The sequence below is a fragment of the Pteropus vampyrus genome, unplaced genomic scaffold (genome assembly GCF_000151845.1).
Source record: "Pteropus vampyrus isolate Shadow unplaced genomic scaffold, Pvam_2.0 Scaffold46, whole genome shotgun sequence".
Lineage (NCBI taxonomy): Eukaryota > Metazoa > Chordata > Mammalia > Chiroptera > Pteropodidae > Pteropus > Pteropus vampyrus.
This window is the reverse complement of record NW_011888827.1, coordinates 4,932,173-4,955,604: the sequence shown is the minus strand read 5'-3', so window position 1 is coordinate 4,955,604 and position 23,432 is coordinate 4,932,173. Positions and strand designations below refer to the sequence as shown.

Below are 23,432 nucleotides of genomic sequence, written 5' to 3'. Positions count from 1 at the left end.
TAGAAAAAGTTTAATGACGAATTATTATATGCCTAAAAGTGAGATATATTCTATCATAGTTTTAATATTTTTGGAAGTTATTAGAATATTATTAAATATTTTCTTAAATTTTATTGATTTTACCAGTTAATTTGTTGATATCATCATGAGCTCTAACCTCACATGAATTAAATAGAGAGAATTTGCTGCAAACTCCGAAAGTATATAATCTCCTCTTCTCAAGAAATTGAAATTATGAAAAAAGAAAATTTTTATACTGGATTTCTGCATCATTATAAAAATGGCACTCTTTACTTAAGTCATGAAATTTAGATCAGAACGAATGTAAGTTCCTCATGGAGAAATTCAGCAAGTCTTCACCATCATAAATTGAATGTCTGTCAGAATAACAATCACAGTGTTAGCCTAGGTATAACAGGAGAAGTGTACGCAGTATGGTGATAATTCAGACCAGAACAGGGCTTCTCAGCACTATTGGCATGTTGGTCTGGAAAAATCTTTGGGATGAGTGAGGTCTGGCCTGTGTATTCATGAACATTTACCTACCTCCCGCTTAGATGTCCACCAAGTGGTAACAACCACAAATGTCTCCAGACACTGCCAAACGTTCCCTGGAGGGTACAGCTCTCCTGGTTGAGAATTACTGAAGTAAAGGGAATCACGTCGGCTTCTTCAAGAAAGGAAGTTTTAGCCTGTGGAGGAAGGAATTGACTGACTTAGTGTAATGCACAAAACAGAAGCAGGCCTAATGGATGAACTAACAACAGCTTAATAGAAGGATGTTTTCATAGTTTGAATTAGCTAAAATTAGAGCGCGCTGACTTTTAAGGCAGCTTCTCAGCTACAGGTATTTAATTAGGGGCTGGATCCCTGTCAGAATTTTGCTGAGAATTTCTTTTCTGGGAGAGAGTTTGAACTGAATAATTTCTCAGATCCCCTTTAATGATAAGATGATCTCATTTTGGCAAGTCTAACAAAAACAGGTTTGAAAATCATTCCAAACGAGGTAATAGTTGAAGCCACGAAAATAACCGAGCTCTCTCTTTGAGAAGATAGCAGCATGGTTACTGCGAACTGAGTTTTATGGAATGTCCTCATTTAAAAGAGGGAATCAGGAACGCACGCTACCTTCATTGACCCCGTAATGTGTCAGGAAGGATAAAGGGATACCAAGAAAATAAAGTACTCAGAAGGAGTTTCTAAGACTGGATGGTTGGTATGTCAATTGAGAAGTGAAAGTCAGTGGCTTGAGAAAAGACCCACAGTGTATGGTGAGGAAAGTATCCCTTAAAGTGTTGAATATTATATAAATACTAATCATTATTAATGTTAACATGTTTATTAGTATGCAAGCCAGAGACCACATTACAAGGAGTTAAATGACAAGATCACGGGGAAATGGACATGAATGTCATTCCACAGACCACATGCTCAGTAAACTAGAGGCAGCTACGGGGTCAGTAAAGTGGGGTTATCGTTTTTATTTTTTAGGAGACTTGAGTACTTTGAAAATTTTAAATTAAGATGAAATAGAATGTTAGTAAATATTAGGGGAAGAGATAATTATGTAAAAAACAAAATGTCACCTCAGTGGTTGGAAAGGTTAGGGTCAAGCCTTTTTAAAATTTTTTTAATCCACTTCATTTGATACTGGAGGAAGGATTAGGGAATGGATTTGGAAATATACCTGTTGTGAGGTAGTAGGTAAGCTCACTGCTCCCAGCAGGTGGGGAGGAAAGAGTTTGAGGCTTAGGTAGCCGGATTTGAATTTTGGCATTACCACTTGCTCTCTGTGTGACTATAAGCAATTTACTTTGAACTCTGAGCATTGGATTCTTTTCTAAAATAAGATTAATATGTGCTATCTGAAATAGTTTTTATAAAAGTAAATTTAATCATCAATGCAAAATATCTAGCACAGTATCCGGAATGTGTTCAGCACTCAGTCGATAGACACTAGAATTGTCATTGTTATTATCATTGATGTATCTTTTAAGATTTTCAAGTGAAACGAGGAGAAAAACGTGGATTAAGGCTTGACAAGAGTGGAAAGTGTCAAAACTTGTACTGCTTATTAGTGAATCGGTTGATGAATAGACGGATTATCAACTAAGGATGAAGACTAGGGGCCCAGTTTGGCTCATTTCTGGTCTTTTCACAGCATAATCTCTGACCACAGAGCAAAGGAAGAGAAAATCAACATTCATACAGGGTTGAGATTAATTAATCAGATTCACATAAATCTGGTATTTTGAGATTTGTCAGTCTCAAATTACTGCTAACACAGCATCCTATGTTATAGCTTATTGTGTATTGTCCTAATATGTATAGTCTGCATGTATAGACATTGTAACTGGATCATTTCTTTTTTTTAAACATTAGCATATACCAGGGTTTCTAAACTTCAGCACCGCTGATATTTCAGACTGGGTGATTCTTTGTCGTTGCGGGCAGCCCTGTGCATTGCAGGATGTTTAGGAGCATCCCCAACTCCACTCATAGACTCAAGTCGCAGCCCCATCCAGGTTGTGGTCATCAAAACTGTCTCCAGACATTGCCTCATTCACGTTGGGCGTGGAGGAAGGACAAAACCGGCTTCCGTGGAGAACCACGGGAATATTCTTATATCTAAAATAGTTGCTAATGAAGATAAAATGACTGAACGTGTGATATTTGCATTTATAAAGTTATAATATGTTATAGCTCAGTAACAATTCTAAATAGATTTCTGTTGCTTCATTGGACCAGTAAGATTATACATTTACATTTCTTCTGATAGGAAATCTTATAGGCAGTCTATAATATATAGCAGGGAATATAAATGAATTTTTCTACTTGTATACACTAATTTTACTTCAGAGCATTTTAAACACTAACTTATTCTTTTTTGCTTGAATCATTTACCAAGCCAAAATAATTACTTCTATATATTTTTAAATCTTCTTACATATTCTTTTATTATTTTGTTACATATATTAAATCTTTTAAGCAAGACTTATTTGTGTTTTATTTTTCAGTTGTTTTTTGTCCTTATTATTGGTGGCTGCTGTGGTGTGGAAGATCAAACAAACTTGCTGGGCTTCTCGTCGGAGAGAGGTATCAGTAATAGCATTTACTCTTTTGGTTAAAGATTCCAGCAAACATATGGATCTCTATTACTTAGTTAATACGTTCCTTTCAAATACAGATTTTCAAATCAATTTTCATTATAAAGATTGAACAAATCAGTCAAGTATTTTTTAAGCTTCAGAACAAACTTTACCGTTGACATTTTAAGTCAGATGTGTAGAGGCATTGGTTAACAGCCTTTAAAAAAATAATGTTAGCATTTATAGTGAATTTAAATATTAATTCTGTTGAAAAATAATCTTCAATCTTTTTAATTTAGGTAATTAGTTATACCATAAAACCATAGTTTATTTTTAATGACTGCCTCTATTGCAATTTAAAAGAAAATTCTGAATGACAAATACTTGTTTTGGTTTTTATCTCTCCTAGAATTATTATTATTTTTTTTTGTAATCAAATCTTTTCCATTTCAAGATTATCTCCTAATCCAAATATGTTTGTAGTGTACCTCAATTTGATATAGTTCTATATCAGAATTAATCGTGTATGTTTCCTATAATCCTAAAATTGATAAAAATAGTAATACTCATAGAAAAATAATTGATGATATAAAAATATTAGATAAATATAGTTTCTTAACTTTGCATGTATTAGTTAATGTAAAGGAACAAAGAAATATAATAATCTGAGGAGCATAAGTGTATAGTGGATTTATTGTTCTGTACCTCACATAATAAAAAAGTTTCTGTTTTTATTAGTATTATATAATATTAGCATTAACCCTGGTATTCTCTTATTAGTATGATTAGTATTCTATTTGCTATTGTACCTCCTACTATATTTTTGTATATATAATCTTGTACAACAATATAAAGCAACATTATAATTACTTACCTTTTTTCTACATGGAAAAAGATTCTATTTAAAGATATTTAAATAGAAGTAATCCAGAATATTCTAAGTTATAGAATTAGTGAATGACCTGGGATCTTTTAATTATTCTTTTATTTTCAAACATCCATCAAAGCTCAGTGCCTGCCTATAATATATTTACAAACTTGACATCTTTTCCCACAGATAAATTATTCATTCTAATCTTCTCTGCCTCTCCGATTTCTATATATGGCCAGTGTAACATCGATGAGAATTGACTTGTTATGACCCTATGATAAAAGTTGATTTAGTTGAAAAGGACCTTATTAAATATAAATATGTAAACATTTCGCAAGAAGTAAAATTCTGTGTGGAGATAACCAATAGGGGTATATGTGTTAGACAGTCTGTTAAAGTGCAATTATAGATTTCCAAAGGGAAAAATAATTGGTAGACTGTGTGAATGAAGGCCTTCTGTAATGGAATAGGGCAAGTGATATTTATGTTTCCAATTAGAAAAGGGGTCAGGATCAATCAGGGATCCTAAGTTCCCACTTCATTATGACTAGCAATGTTTATTTGGTTTCTAATGTCTGTAAAATGCAACTGTAAAAATGTGGCATTGTGAAAAGATCAGCGTACAACTAACTCTGACATAACTGGCTTCTGAATGTGGTAAGTAGTCTAACTGAATTGTTTTGTTCTCTAAAGAGAAAGGATTGTGCTATACGACTAAGACCCAGGTGGAGATTCCTAGACTCCAGCAAAGTTTATATGTAAAACTTAAAGTTTAGAAACAGTATTTGAGAAAACTAATGTGAAGTGTTCATTTACCTATAAAACTCACATTTACCTATAAAACTCACATTTCTCAAAATGACAAATTGCTTTTGGATAATATTATATCATCTCATTGTCATAATGTTGTTTATTGCACATTATTAGAAGCTCTAGGAAGCTGATATTACTTTCATTTAAAATAAAAATGTGAATTTATCTTTTGATCGAAAGTCAAGCTCTTTCCAAATATGTGTTGCACATGGAGAGAACAAAGGAGAAATAGAAAGGGAAAACTAGATTAGGGACCAGTGTCACTAGACCAGATCTACTCTGTGCCCTTGATATGTCCCCCCAATACAATGCCCTTCTTCTCAAAACTCATTTAGGTTGTCATCGTAAAGAATATAATAATAATGTTTACATTTACTTTGCTACCTCTACTGAAATACAAAATCTGTGAAAACCTGTCCTGTTGAAAGGTCATGCCATATTACAATATAACATGTTAATATTGTGAGAAATTTCCTCAAATTTAATGTTATTAAATCGTTTAAATGCAAAATTCTAAGTGTATTAGACACCATTCATATATGGATGCCCAAAGTAAAGTTGACATTGTTTAAATAACTACCAGAGATCTATTATTAGATAATAATTTTTATGTTATTAAAAAATTGTTATTTTGGTCTATTAAAAGACTTAACTACACTAGTTGTGGTTTGTATGGTAATCCAATTATAGACTTTGTGTGAATGGAAGTCAAAATGTGTTTTTATCTGATCTTCTTTTTATTTAGTTTGAACTATCAGAGTAACTCTAATATTACCCCAAGGAAAAGATCTCAGTATTTTTTTTCCCAATGTGGACATTTTACTTTCTCCAAAACCTTAAGACACCAATTATTGTAAGCCTTAGAGGAGCCTTGTGATGAACAGAAAGACAATTTATCTTTCACAAGAAATGAAAATTAAAGGATTTTTCTTTTTAGTATTTCTGTAATTTTGTTACAGGAATTGTCCTACTCGCTTTTATAAATATAAGGACTATTTTAAAATGAAAATAATCTTTAGACATTTTAAAATATATTGTGTTAATACAAGCAGGCATATTACTTTAAAAAAACTATTTGAAGCTTTGGCTTCTCAGAAACACACAGATGCTTTTTTTTTTTTTGGTAGTATAATTTTAATATAAGAAGGCTATTATTAATGTTATGCCTTTTGAATAACACCCCTGAGAATTCAAGGGCTTTTAAAAACACAGAAATGCAACTACAAACGACTTCAGTATTAATATTGTTTCTTCATATAAGTCCTCCAAACTTATTTCTGTGATAATTCTATAAAGAATATGAATTTGGGGGTGGGGAGGGGCTGTGAGTGGATATTGATCAGGAGAAATATAATACACTAGAAGGATGTGTTCATTTTTATAGCTTGTACTTATAGAAGTATTGAAAACATTGTTTCAATGGCATGTTCAATTTTAGGTAGTTATTGCATTATACAAACATTTGTTAGGGGCAAGTATATGTTAGAAGTATTTTGAAATATCATCATGCTTTATAATCTGCATTTTTAAACTGAAATTTGAGATTTTAATAGGTATTATAACTTACCTGCACATTTCATAATCAGACAGCGTAAAACATAGATTTGAATTTAGCATTATGAACTCGAAGTTTGAGTTAAAATTAATAAAACTAAAAATAATAAACTAAAAGTAAGCTTTTAATAGCTCTGAATAACAAACTTTTTTTCTAGAGACAAGTACATTAATTCTTTCCTTGTATATCTCTTTTAAGGGCACAAAAACAGAGGAAATAATAATATTCAGTTATATTTTATTAATAAGGACGTCATGGATTAAACGAATTCTCATCTAAATATTATTAATACACTGCAGCAATGTTTTATAAAATTAGTTACTCTACCTCTTTACATACCCAACTGATTTAGAGTGAGGAGGTGACACAGAGTGAAGAGAGTAGTGAGAAATGTCATTTTGGGTGGAGAAATTAAAATTAATTAGGTAGTGAATGAAACTTCTTGTAGAATTTCTTAGTGTTTTAAGAATCTGTATTACATAATGTTCAAACATTTGAATATCTACATAAAGCTTTCCATGAAACGCATTCTTTTGTTAAAAAAGCAAGTTTTTTAACCACTATAAATAGTTCACTCAAACAAATATCTGCCACTGAAATTAATGGCCTTACTGTGAACTTATTTTTGCTCATGACTGTCTCTTATTGAATTGCAAAATAAAATGATTACCATTGCTTTAATTTTTTTTGCACTTTATCCTATATAACTAAAAGTAACAGATGTTCAGCATGCCTATCTATATTATCATAATTTTAAAAATTAGCATAAGACTACTTAAAAATAATTTGAAATGAGAAATTCAATATGTATAGGAGCATAAGATTTGAAAGTTAACTGATTCTTGCTCGTAAACTTGTTCCCTGATATCTTATCTTATGTGTAGTGTTTCCATTTTGCTCAGTTCAACAAAGACATATTAACCTTTGCAATATTCCAGAAAGATTGGTCACTGCTGTGGATATAAAGAAAAAGACATGAACCTCATTTTAAAGGAATGCATAGCTTTAAAACATTTTCAATAAGACACATACATGCATATGCACACACACACACACACACACACACACACACACACACACACACACACACACATGTATATAGTTCTCAAAGGAACACCTCAGTTTACTTTGTTGTATCATTTATAGGGAGAGATCTAGTATGTTAAAAAGTTTTCTGTAAATTGGATTAGTAATAGAAATAAATGTGAGCTGTTTTGTAACTGTACATAAAATTAATTTCTAGAAGTAAAACTTGGTAGAGTTGTTTTTATTATATATATGAAAACCACAAATTTTTATTTATTACGTGTCATTATCTTAAATTTAGACCCAGGTACTTATCTAGATTAAGAAATGGCCAGGAATATTGATTTCCTCTCAATAAATTTAATCTGGTCAATTATAAAATATTATATATTTGATACACAAATAAATGTATCTGTATATGTATGTCCCCAATGTATATGTGTATGGATATGTTTTTATTCTAAAAAATATTCATCATTTATCTATAATTTGAATTTAACTGGGTGTCGCATGATTTTATTTGCTCAATCTGGCAACGCTATTTTAACACAAATTCCCTAGAGCTGAGGGGTGTGTTCCACCCCATAAAATCCACATGTGTGAGAGAGAGATGAAAGACTAATTTTCCAAAGTAAAATGTTGATTTGTTTTTAAAACTGGGCAAGCAAAAATAAAAGAATGGGTTTTCTAGGTATTCTTTGGGTAAAATTAAAAGAAAAACTCTTTGATGCAGCGATTAGATTTCTGGGAATATATCCTAAAGATATTATCTGTCTGTCTACTTTTTCAAAATATATTCATATAAAGATATTTATAGAGAGCTTTTTGTATATATCAGAATAATTCAGGTCATCCTTATAATGGGGTATGTAACAAAACTAAGAATGTAGTAGACAGGGATGTGTAAAATGAAACATTCCTTCATTCAACAAATGTTTATTGAACAACTACTATTGTTCCAAGCACAGTTTTCGATGAATACAGCAGTGAACAAATCAGACAAAAACATGGCACTCACAAGATTACAGATTTTAAAGATATATTTTTTACTGGGTAATGCTTGGTATGGTTTTAGAATGTTTGTATTTGTATAAATAAGAAACACACATGCATTATATTCATGGAAGTTTTAAAAGAAGTGCCAAGATTATCTCTGGTTTCTGGGGTTGGTATTTGGTAAAGAAGGATACTCATGTTATTTCATTGTTGTAACATAAATAAATAATTAAATTCAGGAAAGTAGAGGAACCATGACCTAACATTTTGGATTTGGGTATTTTACAGAAATAGTATTTAATTCGCACACTAGAACGTACATATTATTTCCCTTTTAGCTATGTAAGGAATTTGAGGAGAGTCGATCGCAATGCTCAAGCTTATAACTAATAAATGGAAGAGCTATACTTTTAAATTAAGTCTGTCAGATTCCAAAATACAAGCTCTCTGAACCATACAAAGAATATCAAAGATAGGCTGAGTTTCAAAATGTTTGATTCCCTAATTGACCGCTTGTAATATAACCTATAAAACTGTTTGTTGTAGTGGGAATATGCAATATTTCATCTAATATTGTGGCACAATCATTTATTATTTGATGTAACAGAAAGAAAAAAGAGTATCAATTAAACTATGACACAATAGTCTCTTACCACTAAGAATATTTATTTTACACTTACTGCAAGGGCTTTTATAGAATTTTTTATATATATATAGCTTCTATTATATATCATTCACAGATACACATTGAAAGGAAAGTAGAAGCAAATAAATTGGTTAAAGAATAACTAAAACTTGTTCACATTCATAGTTGAACTTTTCATAAGTTACTTTTGACTCAAGTTTCACATATGTTTGTTTCACATAGTATCATTAACGAGAATAATCAAGTTTGTGTCTGCAGGCAGTGACAACTATATCATAACTGCCATCTGGCCAGCAGTGATTGTACAGTTTTATTGATTGTAAGCACATCAGATTTCAGCGATATTAAAATGCGAAAATGAAATGTATCTTAGAATCAATAAATATGGCAGAGCCTACTTTATAAGGTTTTTAGTATACTAACTGAGTTAATGCATGGTAAGTGCCCACTCCACGGCCTTTTACTTACCAGGCTTCAACATCCGTTAGCTGCTATTGTTATTAATATGTAATATAAAGAATTATTAACATTACGTTATGCATTGATATTAGTAACAGCAACTTCTGTATACCTTGGATTCTTCTCCTCTTCCACATCAGCTCTGATACAGTGGTTCTCAACCCAGTAGGCCCTTAGAAGAACTTGTCAATCTTAAAAACATTTATATATTTATATTTATATATTTATATATTTCTGAGTGCCACTTCACTGTTCCACCCCCACCAGATCTATGAGTCCGAATTTCTTTGAGGCTCAGCTTGATGTGTTTATTTTTAAAGGAGACAATTGATTCTAATGTGCATCATAGGCATTGAAACTCTGCTTTGGCTTCTGCTCTTAGAGAGGTGGAAAACCACTGCACGGTATTCAACAGAGGAATTAAGTGATTTGAGTTAAAAGGATCTGATTTTAAACTGATAATTCCGATGCTGTGTTGAGAATAGCCCATAGATAAATGACTGTGGACAGGAAGACAAGTAAGGAGGTTACTACTATACCTAGTGAGAGATGATGATGGCTCAGATTGAGATGACAGTGGATTGGCAAGAAGTGATTGGATGATGGATACTTTTTTTTTTTTTTGAAGATAATAACAGGATTAGATGGATGGGGAGGTGTGAGAAAGAATTAAACCAAGAGTGACTTCAAGGTTTTGCCTGAGCAACTGTAAAGCTAAAGTTGCCATTAACTGAGATGGAGTCGATTGCAGGTAAAATTGCTTTATAGGGAGAGTTCAATTTTTACATATCATATTTGAGATATTTATTAGACATCCAGTTAGACAAGTCTAGGAATCAAGAGTTACTGTGCCACGAGGAAACAGATAGGATCAGGAGAGAGAAGTTTGGGAGTCTCAGTATGTCGATGACATCTAAAGCCATGGGACTGGATGATGTTCCTGAGACAGGAGGAGGATTAAGCCCTCAGTCATTCAAATTATGTTATGGACTGAATTTTGTGTCCTCGCCCAAATTCATAGGTTGAGGCCCTAAACCTTGTTGGAGGTGAGGCCTTTGGGAAGTATTTACATGAAGTTGGTGCCATCGTGATAGGATTAGTGCCCTTCTAGAAGAAAAATGGTAACAAGAGTGCTTTTTCTCGGCTAGGACACAAAGAAGAGGTCACGTAAGTGCTTGGGACGGTGGTGGCTGTCTGAAAGAGAGATGGCTCTCTATAAGAAGCACATCTGCCAGCACCTTGAAGTATGAGAAATAAATGTGTCTTGTTTCAGCCACTCAGTCTATTACGTTTTGTTATAGCAGCGTAAGCTAAGACATTTACTGGACAGCAGCAAGACGAGTTCCACAGACCTTTTCTACCGTAACTGACAAACAACCATAACCAGTGAAAGTTGTTTTTAAAATAATTCAACATCGATTTTAAATCTTTGGAATCTCTTCTAAGTGTATATAGCTAACAAAGAAACATCTATTCAAGAAAATTTACTAAATCTCAGTAAAACAAACAAACAAAAGAAGTCTGTAGCATTTGAGCTATGATCTCCTTTCTTCCTGTCCCCACTCAGCTTAGTATGACCAGCATTTGTCATCCTCCATCCCACTGCTGCCCAGTTCTATATCACAGCAGTTCTATGCCAAGTAAAAGTGGCTGAGATCTGAGGCTCTCTTCTCCACTAAACCCGCTCTTGTAGGACAGAAGCTCTTGCCCAGGAACAGTAGGCTGAGAATATCAGGCCCCAATTGCCCTCATCACACGTTGCTCAAAGGGCAGAGATTTATGCGAGGAGAGACAGTCTGAAAACACAAGGAGGTACCATGTTTGTCTAGTACCCTCCTCATGAAATAGGTGAGTCATTTAAGAGAGGTAATGCACCTCTGTCCCACCATCAGCTCTGGAGTGGTGACTCTGAAATTTTGTGCAGGGGGAAAGGCTCGGTGTAAGAATAGAGAGTTCCAAGCTTTCTCTAAGTGAACTAATTTTATTTGGAACAAATTGTGGAGGAGTTCAACCCCAGTGGTTCTCTTGAAAAAAGATTATACATCATGACCAAGTAGGATTATCCTGGGAATGCAAGACTGGTTCATCTTATGAAAGTCAGTATCATACACAGACCAGTAGAATAAAGGATGTTATCTACACTAGAATCTCAATAGATGACAGAAAAAGCATTTGGCAGGTTCTAAAACCCTTTCATTATAAAAACCCAACAAACTAGGAATGAACGGGAACTTCCTCAGCCTGATAAAGGGCATCAGTGAAAAACCCATAACTATGATCATACTGAAGGAATTCTTCTCCCTAGCTCAAGAACAAATCAAGGGAGCTCACTCTTTCTTTTCTAGTCAACATTGTACTAGGTGTTCTAGTCAAGGAAATTGGACAAGGGAATGAGATAAAAGCCATAGAGATTTGAAAGAAAGAAGTAAAATTATATATGTGGATGACATGTTTTGTATATAAAAATCCTCAGAAAACTGCTAAAAAATTATTAGAAGTAATAAACAATTTCAGGAAGATTGCAAGACATAAGATCAATATACGAAAGTAATTTCTATTTTATATATTAGCAGTGAACAATCTGAAAATAAAATTAAGAAAAGAAGATGATTTAAAATAGCATCAGTATGCCTAGAATGCTTAGGAACAAATTTAACAAAAGGAGTATAAAACATGTTCTGAAAACTACAAAACGTTGAAATTACAGAAGACCTAAATAAATAGAAAGGTGTTCTTAGTTGATAGACCAGAAGATTTATGTTGTTAAGATGGCAACACTTCCCAAACTGACCTACAGATTTAACGTGATCCCTATACAAACACTAACTGGCTTCTTTGTAGAAATTGAGAGTAAATCTTAAAATTCATAAGAAAAATTCAAAGGACCTTGAATAGCCAAAGCAATCTTGAAAAAGAAAAGGCCAGAAGTTTCACTTCCTGAATTCAACTTACTACAAAGCTACAGTATTCAGATTGGTGTGCTACTGGCATAAGAGTGGATCAACAGAATAAAATTGGGATTCTAGAGATAAACCCTTACACTTACAGTCAATTGATTTTTCACAAAGGTGCTAAGACAGTTAAATAAGGAAAAGCCCAGTCTTTCAAGAAATGATGATGGGCAATTGCATAGCCATGGAATTAAGTTGCACCCATACCTTCCACCGTCCACAAATATTAAGTCAAAGAGCATCAGTACACATACATGTAAGAGAGAAACGAAAATCCTTAGAAGAAAACATAGGAATAAATTTTCCTGACTGAGTAGTCTTCTTAGATACGATACCAAAAGCATAAGCCACAAAAGGAAAAAAATCGGTAAATTGGAATTTATCAAAATTAAAAACCTTTGTACTTCAAAGAACACCATCAAGAAAGTGAAAAGACAACCTAAAGAGTGAGAGAAAATGTTTGCAAGGTACATATCTGATAAGAGACTTGTATCTAAACATATAAATAATTCTTACAACTCAGTAATAAAAATGACATGACAAAATAGATAAAATATTATTAATGGACATTTGTCAATATAAGATATATAAATGTCCAATAAACACATGAAAAGATGCCCAGCAACATTAGTCATTAGGGAAATAGAAATAAAAAACACAATGAAATAACTTTATACCCACCCGGATGGTTATTGTCAATAATAATATATGTTGTTATTCACAAATAATTATCACCACTAGTCATCAGTATTCACCAATAAATATCACCAATTATCACCAATAATAAGTGATTATAATAAGTGCAGTGAAGATGTGGAGAAATTTATTTTCTCATACATTTTAACAGGGTGTGTAAAATGGTGCAACCACCTTGTAATACAGTCTGACAAAACCTCAAAAGCTGAAAGCTTCCTTAGGCCCAGAAATTCACTCCTAGGTATACACTGAAGAGAAATGAAAACATAGGTCCTTGTAAAAACTTGTACACATGAACGGATTGCTCTCAAATCAAGCATGATATTTGTTCTTCCTTTTGTTGTTTGCATTTTGTTTTAATGTCTTTTTTAATAAGTGATACATCTGTGTTTCAAAGTTGAAAGTTTGCACCTCGTTCTCTAGTCACTTCTCTCTTCCCCAAGCCAATCAGTATTATCAGATATTGTGTGTGTGTGAAGTTACTTTATGCATATACAAGTAAATGTGAACATACATTATTTTCCTCCATTACTTTGTAACACACTGTACTTCCTGTTAGGTAGATTTTAGCATTTAACTTGAACATTCTAATAAATTTTTACAATTATAAATTATGATCTTAAAGGTAATATTTCATATCTATTAATGAGTCAAATGTATAAGAATGTTTTTATGATATATCACATTTTGACCATTGTTATATATTTTTCCTCTTTACTATTTATTCCTATAGTGGAGTCATGCATTTAAAATATTCTTCCGAATAAATTTTTGTAAGAATTCCAGGATACTATTGTAGCTGTGTAATTCGGAGAAATAATTCTTAAAACCACACTCCACTGGAGTACCTCTCAAAAACTCATGGCTCTTACTCAAGTTTATAATAATCATATAAGGAAAATTACTAAGGATTTCAGTGAGAAATTTAAGGCACAGCAAGCTAAATTATCATCTTAGAGTGTTAAAATATTGGCAAAGTGCTCTAGACTGTGTTGTAAAATCTTTGAATTATGATGAAAAAAATGGAAAATAATGAATTTGGCTTCTGCTACTTTTCCTTCATATAGATTTTTAAAAATTATTATATGTAAATAAGTAGTTTTAACGTTTCTGTAGGAAGACTATATAATTGTATAGTCATTATATCATGCAATTAGAAATCTGTACCATTTCACTGTGTTAAAATATGTTACAGACTTATAGCACTCAGGCACTGGTCTTCCACATAGTGCACTTAGAGCAATATGTATTTACCGACCTTGGCCCTAATTTCTTGTTTAGGAAATTGACTTACAATGATTTTGAAACTCTTTAACTGCTAATAACTTAAATTATAATAACATCCAAATTTAAAATCTATACTTGGTCAGTATTTTCAAGTATAATATATAACATTATAATTAAAAATCCAAAATCATCATTTATATTGAAAATTTTCCTTTTGGCTATCTTTGTTTGTAGTTCTCTTTCAAATTTTTCTACTAAAAAAGTATGTTTTTTTTTTTCTTAAAAATGCTATTACTTTAGAATAACTAATTTCAAAAAAATACAGGTTAGCAAGACCTATTTCTTTGAAGGCCTCTAACTAAAAATATTAACTTCTTATTGCTGTTTATACATCCCGAAGTACTGACATTGTGGATTCTAGTAGGGTTTCTAATTGGAACACTGTCTTTGACTTTCAAAAACTATGCGTAACTATTTAAACAATTCTATATAGGGCCCATAGTTTCCTAATCAAATGAGAGAATTACGGTATCTTTAGAAGCTGATTTTGTACTATATCACTGAATAAATATCTCAGATAGATGTGGACAAATTACTACTTTCAGAATAGTTATTTGCCTAACAGATGAGCTAACATGAATTAAGCAGTAAATCAGTTTTGCTTCCTTTAGATAATTAGCAATTTACATATGACCTTTAGCTATTCTTTTATCTTATGGTATTGATATAAGTTGCATAAAATTGTTTTCTATATAGAAAATGCTTTGAAATGCAAAATACAATTAAAATGCACTATTATTTTAGGATAGTTGTATTTCTAAATGAGACTATTGAGACTATTATGAATATTTCAGGAGTCTGAGTAGAATGTGTAAGGAAGTTAAATTATAACCTTTATGGACTGCTATAGGTTATTTTATCAATCAGTTGAAACAAGTGAGACTGCCAAAGTACTTAGAGTACTGTATTTTTTTACATATATTGTATTTTTTTACATATATCGTATTTAGAAATAATGCTGTTATTATCGGATCATGCTGCCTGGCCTATTTCATGTCAGGATCTGTTAAAAGGATAAGTTTGTAAGACACGCTATGGTAAAGAGGTCAGGCTGCTTGTGAATGCAGGTTCCCTGCCCAGGGGCTCTGACACTGATTCCTGGAGGCTGCCCTGGAAGTGAGGGCATCAACACATTTTTAACCAATTAATGGCACAGTAGTTGGTGAGCTGTACTTTCGTAACTGGCAGCTGAAATCCGGTTTGGAGCAGACATGGTAAAGTGTACTTGTCTGTAAGCTGGGTCACGAAAACAACATACTTGTCAAGACCATTTTATTTGCTTAGCAACTACCTAATATTGGGTAAAAGATTGTTGCATTTCGTTTGAAAACTTTCAAAAATTCATAGACTTTTAAAGATTAATTGTAGAATCTCCTGGTGGCTGGAAACTTATGTGGCTAGGTGATTATTATTCAGAATTTTAATATCTCTAATCATAGTTTACTAATTTTAATATTTTATAAGTCAGAGTTAATGCTGTTTTAGACTGCTGTCCCTTTTTTCTTTAACATGTATTGTAAAGTGGATTATTGTATTTGAATAATTCTTTGAGATGTGTTGGGGTAATATTTTTTTCTAGATAAAAACATCTCATCTTGTTTCACAGATTAATTCAAAATTAGGATTTGCTTAATTAAATTTGTTTTCTATTTAATTTTGGTGGATTTATCTTATCAAGAAAAAATGTATTAAATAAAAGTATATATCAGATGAATTGTTCAGGGATGCCATGCATGCCAACAACCCATTAAAATATCAGGAATTGTTAAGATTCATTTCACTTTGATGTCTCTGTTGACATCAAATAAAGTTTATTTTTAATTCAAAAGTATAATTATATACTGATTCAAATTCTGTGTTAAGGTGTAATTTTAGATTAATGCAGGAACATATTTTTAAATTTTGTTAACATATTTGTTTTTGCATCTTTTAATTAGCAAATTACCTGCTCATTAGTGAACAACTAGGAGGTATTTTAATAACAGTTAAGTTTAATTAGGATGGTGAAAACCAAATAAATTCTCCAGGAAGTGCTTGCAAGGAGAATAATGCATAATAAGTAACAATCACAATGTCTGTGATTCCTTTTCATTTAACCTTTATAAAACCTTCATTGTCTAGCTACCTCATGAGTGAAATATTTGGTGGCATCTCGAGAACTGTCATCCTTTATCTAGTTGTTACTCTACTTAATATGCCTCATTATTATGTTTAGAATTACTTTTATTTTTCTTATGATAAATGTTTGCTGGATTTCAAATGAAGGTGACTTTGATGCTGAAAGCTGGCAGTTAACGATAACAGAGAATAACTTTTTGTGAGTGTGGGTACATAGAATCACATTTGGCAGAGGTTATTGTCATACATAGTAAGTGGCCAGCGTACTTTGTGCAGGCTATTAAATCTTTGTGATATGTATTATTTCAGCTAGAGAAAAAAGGATATTACGATAAGGCCTTTTCTAAGACTGAAGTTCACAAGAAAGGGAACGGATTCTAATTACTTCATCTTCCTTTTATGCCAAAAATTTAATATTAAAAGTGAATTTAATTATCTGGGTACAGCAGCATTAAACAAAATAAAGCATATCGATTGAAGATAGGATATTTAATTACTAGTAATGTTCTAGCTTTTTGTTGTAATAAATATTTTAAATTTCAGCAATATCATTTTGGTGTCAATATTTTCAATTATTATTGACCATAAAGACATATTAATTATGTCTAAAGGAACTGGATGTTACCTTAAATTTCTTTGCCAAAATTTAGATCCTAAATATCAAGCAAATTCCCAGTGTTTGACCAAAACATAGATTTTATCTTAGCAAGAATATTATAGGCCATTTTTTATGTGTTGCACGTATAACGACAATATAAATTCTAAATGGGATTGCTGGCTTAATGTTAATCACATTTAAAATTTTTATAGCTTTTACCAGAAAGTACAGTTTTACCACTGTATTTTCCCACCAACCACATGAAGAGTATGTTGTAAGACTTTGGGTTTTTGCCAGTTGATAAGTGAGAAATGGTATTTCTGAGTGGTTCTAAATTTTACTTAAGTAAAAAGAGTATTTTCCTCTGTTTAAGGGCCATTTATCTCCCTGCAAACTGTTCATGTTCTTATTCCATTTTTCTGTTTGATTGTTGTTGCTGTTTTTAAATTTATTTTTCAATTATAGTTGACATGCAATATTAATATTAGCTTCAGCTGTACAACATTGTGATTCGACATTTATAAAATTTAAGAAGTGATAACCTTGATAACTCTAATACCCATCTGATACCATACATAGTTATAAAATTATTGACTATATTCCCTGTGCTGTACTTTACATCCTCATGGCTATTTTTATAACTGGCAATTTGTACTTTTTAATTCCTTTAACCTTTTTTGCCACTGTTCCCTCCCATCTGGCGACTGTTAGTTTGTGTTCCGTATCGAAAAGTTCATTTCTGTTTGGTATGTTCATTTCCTTTGGTTTTTAGATTCTGCACATGAGCAAAATCACGCATTATTTGTTTTTGTCTGATTTATTTCACTTAGCATAATACCCTCTAGGTCCATCCATGTTGTTGCAAATGGCAAGTTCCTTTTTTTTTAATACCTGAATTATACACACACACATACACACACACTCACACACACACACACACACACACACACACACACACATTCTTTATCCGTGTATCAGTTGATGGACACAGGTTGTTTCCATATCTTGGCTATTGTAAATAATGCTGCGATGAACACAGGGGTGCATATGTCTTTTTGAATTAGTGGTTTTGTTTTCTTCAGATAAATGCCCAGAAGTGGAATTGCTGTGTCTTATGGCAGCACTGTCTTTAATTTTTTGTGGAAACTTCATATTGTGTCCTATAGTGGCTGCAGTAGTTTACCATTCTACCAAAACTGTAGAGGATTCCCTTTTCTCCACATCCTCTCCAGCACTTGTTATTTGTCGTTTTTTTTATTTTTTTATTTTTTTATTTTTTTTTATGATAGCCATTCTGGTATGTGTAAGGTGATATCTCATTCTGGCTTTGATTGGCATTTCCCTTATGATTAGTGAGGTTTAGCATCTTTTTATATAGCTATTAGTTATCTGTACATCTTCTTTGGAGAAATGGCTATTCAGATCTGTCCATCGTTTAATTGGATTGTTTATTTTTTTGGTGTTAAGTTGTATAAGTTCTTTTTATATTTTAGATATTAACTCCTTATCAAGTGTATTATTTGCAAATACTTTCTTCCATTCAGCAGGTTGTCTTTTCATTTTGTTAATGGTTTCCTTCGCTGTGCAAAATGTTTTAGTTTGATGTAGTCCCATTTGTTTATTTATGTTTTTTGTTGCCTTTGCCCAAGAAGACAGCTCCAAAAAGTATTGCTATGACCAATGTCAAAGGAGTTTACTGCTTATGGTTTCTTATAGGAGTTTTATGGTTTCTTGTCTTAAATTTAAGTCTTTCATCCATTTTGAGTTTATTATTTTATGTGGTGTAAGAATGTGGTCCAATTTCATTCTTCTTGTGCATATCTCTCTAATTTTCCCAGCACCACTTATTGAAAAGTTTGTCTTTACCCCTTTATATATTTGTCTTCTTTGTCAAGATTAATTGACTATATAAGTGAGGAATTATTTCTAGGCCCTTTATTCTGTTTCTTTGATCTATATATCTTGTTTTTTATGCAAGTACTATGCTGTTTTGATTATTGTATCTTTTTTTTTTCACTTTTATTTTTATTTATGGTGACATTGGTTAACGAAATCCAATAAGTTTCAGCTGTACATTTTAACACTAAGGCATATATATATATTGTGCGTTCACCTCCCATAGTTAGATTTCTTTCTGTCACCACATGTTTGACCCCCTTTACCTTGTCTACCTTCCCCCTCCCCCATCTCCCCTCTCCCCTATTTTGCATACTGATGTTCATAGCAGCGTTATTCACAGTGGCCAGGACAAGTATCCTATGAAAGATGAGTGGATAAAAAGCTGTGGTACATATATACAATGGAATATTACTCAGACATAAGAAGAGATGAAATACTGCCATTTGCTACAACGTGGATGGACCTCACAGTAATCATGCTAAGTGAAATAATAAGCCAGACAGAAAAAGCTGAAAATCACATGATATCACTTATACGTGGGATGTAAACCTAAAAGCAACAAATGAACAGGACAAACAAAGACTCATGGACATGGACAATAGACTAATGGTTAACAGAGGGTAAGGGGGTGATTATTGTATCTTTGTAGTACAGTTCGATATCAGGTAGCATGATACCACCCATTTTGTTCTTTCTCAAGTTTTCCTTGCCTACTTGGCATCTTTTGTAGTTCTGTGTAAATTTTAGGATTAGTTCTAGTTTTGAGAAGAATGCTATTGTATTTTAAAAGGATTACAATGAATCTGTATATTGCTTTAGGTAGTCAGGGTATTTTAACAATATTAATCCTTCCAATCCATGAGCACAGTATACCCTTCCATATTTATTTGTATCCACTTTAATTTCTTTAGTTTCTTATTGTTTTCAGAGTACAGATCTTTTACTTCTTTAAGTTTATTCCTAGGTAATTTATACTTTTGATACAATTGTAAATGGGATTGTTTTCTAAATTTCTCCTTCTTTTCATTCATTATTGGTGTGTAGAAATGCAACAGATTTCTAATGATTTTGTATCCTGCTGCTTCACTTAATTCGTTTATTAGTTTTAATTGTGTGTGTGTGTGTGTGTGTGTGTGTGTGTGTGTGTGTGTGTGTGTGTAGAGTCTGTAGGGTTTTCTCTATATAGTATGATATCATCTGAAAATTAAGAGAGTTTTATTTCTTCCTTTCTGATTTGGATGCCTTTTATTTCTTTTTTCTGGTCTGATAACTGTGACTAGGACTTTCAATATTATGTTGAATAGAAGCGGTGATAGTGGGGACCTGGTCTTCTTGGTCTTAGGGGAAAGGCTTTCAGCTTTCATCATTGAGTATGACATTCACTGTGAGTTTGTCAAATAAGCTTTTATTACGTTGAGTATGTTTCTTCTATACTCATTTTATTAAGAGTTTTTATCATAAAGGATGTTGAATTTTGTCAAATGATTTCTCTGCATCTGTCGAGATGATTATATGATTTTTATCCTTCATTTTGTTATTGCGATGTATCACATTGATTGATTTGCAGATGTTGAACCATCCTTACATCCCTGGATAAATCCTACTTGATCATGGTTTGTAGTTCTATTCATGTGCTGTTGAATCTGGTTTGCTAATATTTTCTTGAAAATATTTGCACCTATGTTCATCAAAGATATTGGCCTTTAATTTTATTTTTTTGTAATATCTTTATCTGTTTTTGTTATCAGGGTAATGCTAGCTGTGTAGAAGGAGTTTGAAAGCATTCCTTCCTCTTCAATTTTTAAAATAATTTAAGAAGGATATGTGTTAATTTTTTTTTTTAATGTTTAGGGAAGCCCTGTGGTCCTGAGCTTTTATTCATTGGGAGTTTTCTGATTCCTACTTCAATACAGATGTTTCTTAATTGATTTCTGAATGCACATTTCCAGTAGCCCCAGAAATTCCCTAGCCATCAAAGCCTGATAGTGTTTACTTACTCCTGTTTTTGACAAACAATTTTTTTCTAAGAACAGGATGCTAGGACAAAATTTTCTGCCTCTCTCCTTGTTTATTAATTTTAAGCATAGCTCCTTTTCTTTGTACGCACTTAGAAGCATGTTTTAATTAAATGAAATTGATAAATAAGAATATGTAAATTATTTTGAAATGATTGTAACTCGTGGAATCTTTTTGAGAAGATATTGTATAACAATATATAGCATTGTAGATCTGACTCAGTTTTAAAGAGAATAATTTAGTGTGATTCATGGTATTATTTAAAAATAGAATTGCAATAAACATTGCTGCTTTTTTCTTAGACCTGTTAAACTTGTTTTAATGGAAAATGTTTAAATACTCTTGATCTCAAGAGTTTATAAATTATACTTTTTAAAACATCAGATTTCAGAAAGTGATTTAGGTAGAGCATATAATACATAGTCATCTTTTCCCACTTAATTTTGTGTTTTAAAAAATGTATATTGTTAATGGGCCATCCACTTTCAAGTCATTTTGTTTACTAAGCTAGAACAGAGATTCGAGCAATTAGGTGTGTGTAGTAAAACCTTTAAAACAGAATGCATTGCATTAAAGAGCGTTCATGTTCATTTGCAGTGAAGCAGAGAATAGTGTCAGAATTTTGCTCTAACTAGGAATAAGTTGAAAGGCAAACTCTGCATACGTTGTTGCATTTATTATCTGAATGACTGAAGGTTTAATATTGATATCTGTAGTGTTTTCCAGCATATTTTATAATGTGTTTTACTCTCTTTTCGTCGTTGATCACATAGTCATATTTCATTCCTGCTAGTGTTTTGCAAGTATTAGAAAACCTTCTTTCTTTCTGCACATTAATGACATCTGTTTGTCACAACTCCATTTTTGCAAACATCCGGACGCAGAATTCAGGTAGACTTAATACAACTACAAGCAATTTCCTTACCTTTGTAGCCCTTTCCACGAGGAGCATTTTCCCGGTGATTTAGACCATTAATATATCTAGTGCTAAAGAGGTCGTGGCTCCATTTCAGCTCATAGTAAATTAAACAGTCATGATTGTGAGAAATGGCAAGCAAAATAAGAAATATATGAAAGGTTCATATCTCTATGGGCTGTGATGGTTGATACCAGAAAAATAAGTAATTTAGGATAAAGTTAGGCCAGGACTATAACATAACATATTAAAATATCTTTAAAGATTATTAGCATGTTTATGATCTATAAAGCTTAAGCTGAATTCTGCCGATAATATCAAAGAATTGTGTGCGGTGGTTATTAGTTTTATGAAGCCAGAGAAATATTTAAATGTTCTATTTAAAATCAATTACTCTTTGAGCAGTAATCTTTGGCAAAAAAGTCCTTATCTTTCAAAAGGGCTACCTGTATCAATGTGGGGATTATCATATTTATCCACAGTCTTTTATCATTATATCCTTGCTTTGTCATTGGATTCTCATTTGCTTAATGAAGAAAGCACACCGAATTGTCATAGGAACTATATTTCAATATCTAGCCCTTTGATAGTAATTGCGTATGAGCTTCAGCACTCACACAGCTGGTCTTAAATTCTCATGGTATAAAGACTACTTTTAAATGCTTTTTAAAAAAGAAGATTTAAAAATCTTCTTTATTGTTTGAGTGTTTTGGATATTTCCCAGGCCTAGATTATCTATACGTACCTGTGGCTTTTTGGAAATAATTTTTGACAAATATTTAACAACTGTTACTGACTTTGTTTTAACTTTGAATGGCATTTTGAATTAAATTTGTTTATATAACACAATTTTTTTCAGTCTTTTTGAATCAAAATGTCAGAGTGGATATTGATGAGAGAGGAGGCTGTTAACCTTCAAGTAGAAGGGTCAGGAGTCAAGGTCAGTAATAGTCTTACTGGGCAACTCCATTTGGCAGTGGGCCAAACAGCCTTTCCTGGTGTTTATCATTTTCTGTGTGAAACTAAATTATAGCTGACACAGCTAGCTTTGTGTTGGTTTTCTGTAAAAAAGCTCTAATATAGCAGTTGACTCTTTAGCACTGTGAAATTCACAGTTTAGAATATACTGTAGCAAAACAAATGAATTCATTGTTGTGCTACTTAAATTGAAAGTATTGACTCTACCAGCCTTAAGAATAAATCTGAATTGTAAAGAGTCTGATTGTTAAATAATTACGATTATTTACTGTTATAGACAAAAATAATTAGAAAGGTCTAAGAGCTTCTTTCAGACAGAGATGCAGAGACTAATTTTATATGACTGCGTATCCTAACAAGATTAGCAGGCTTATTTTGGCATGTTGCTTGGACTCCCGTTCATAATGTTGAACAGGCTTTTTCTTCCATGTCATTCTATTCTTATCACGGGCTTCAGTTCTTTGCTGTAGCAGTTTGCTTTCTTTCTGTGTGTTAACCTTTAATTGCCTAATGTTTAC

General features: G+C 32.3%; 1 protein-coding gene across 3 annotated transcripts in view; it reads left to right on the top strand.

The window, feature by feature from the left end:
* ATRNL1 (attractin like 1) overlaps positions 1 to 23,432 on the top strand; it is a 572,934-nt gene that overhangs the window by 239,124 nt on the left and 310,378 nt on the right. For all 3 annotated transcript variants that reach the window (XM_023530113.1, XM_023530111.1, XM_023530112.1), the window contains one exon: positions 3,018 to 3,096. In XM_023530113.1, the coding sequence (XP_023385881.1) occupies positions 3,018 to 3,096 (79 nt within the window). The remainder of the gene's footprint in view (positions 1 to 3,017; positions 3,097 to 23,432) is intronic.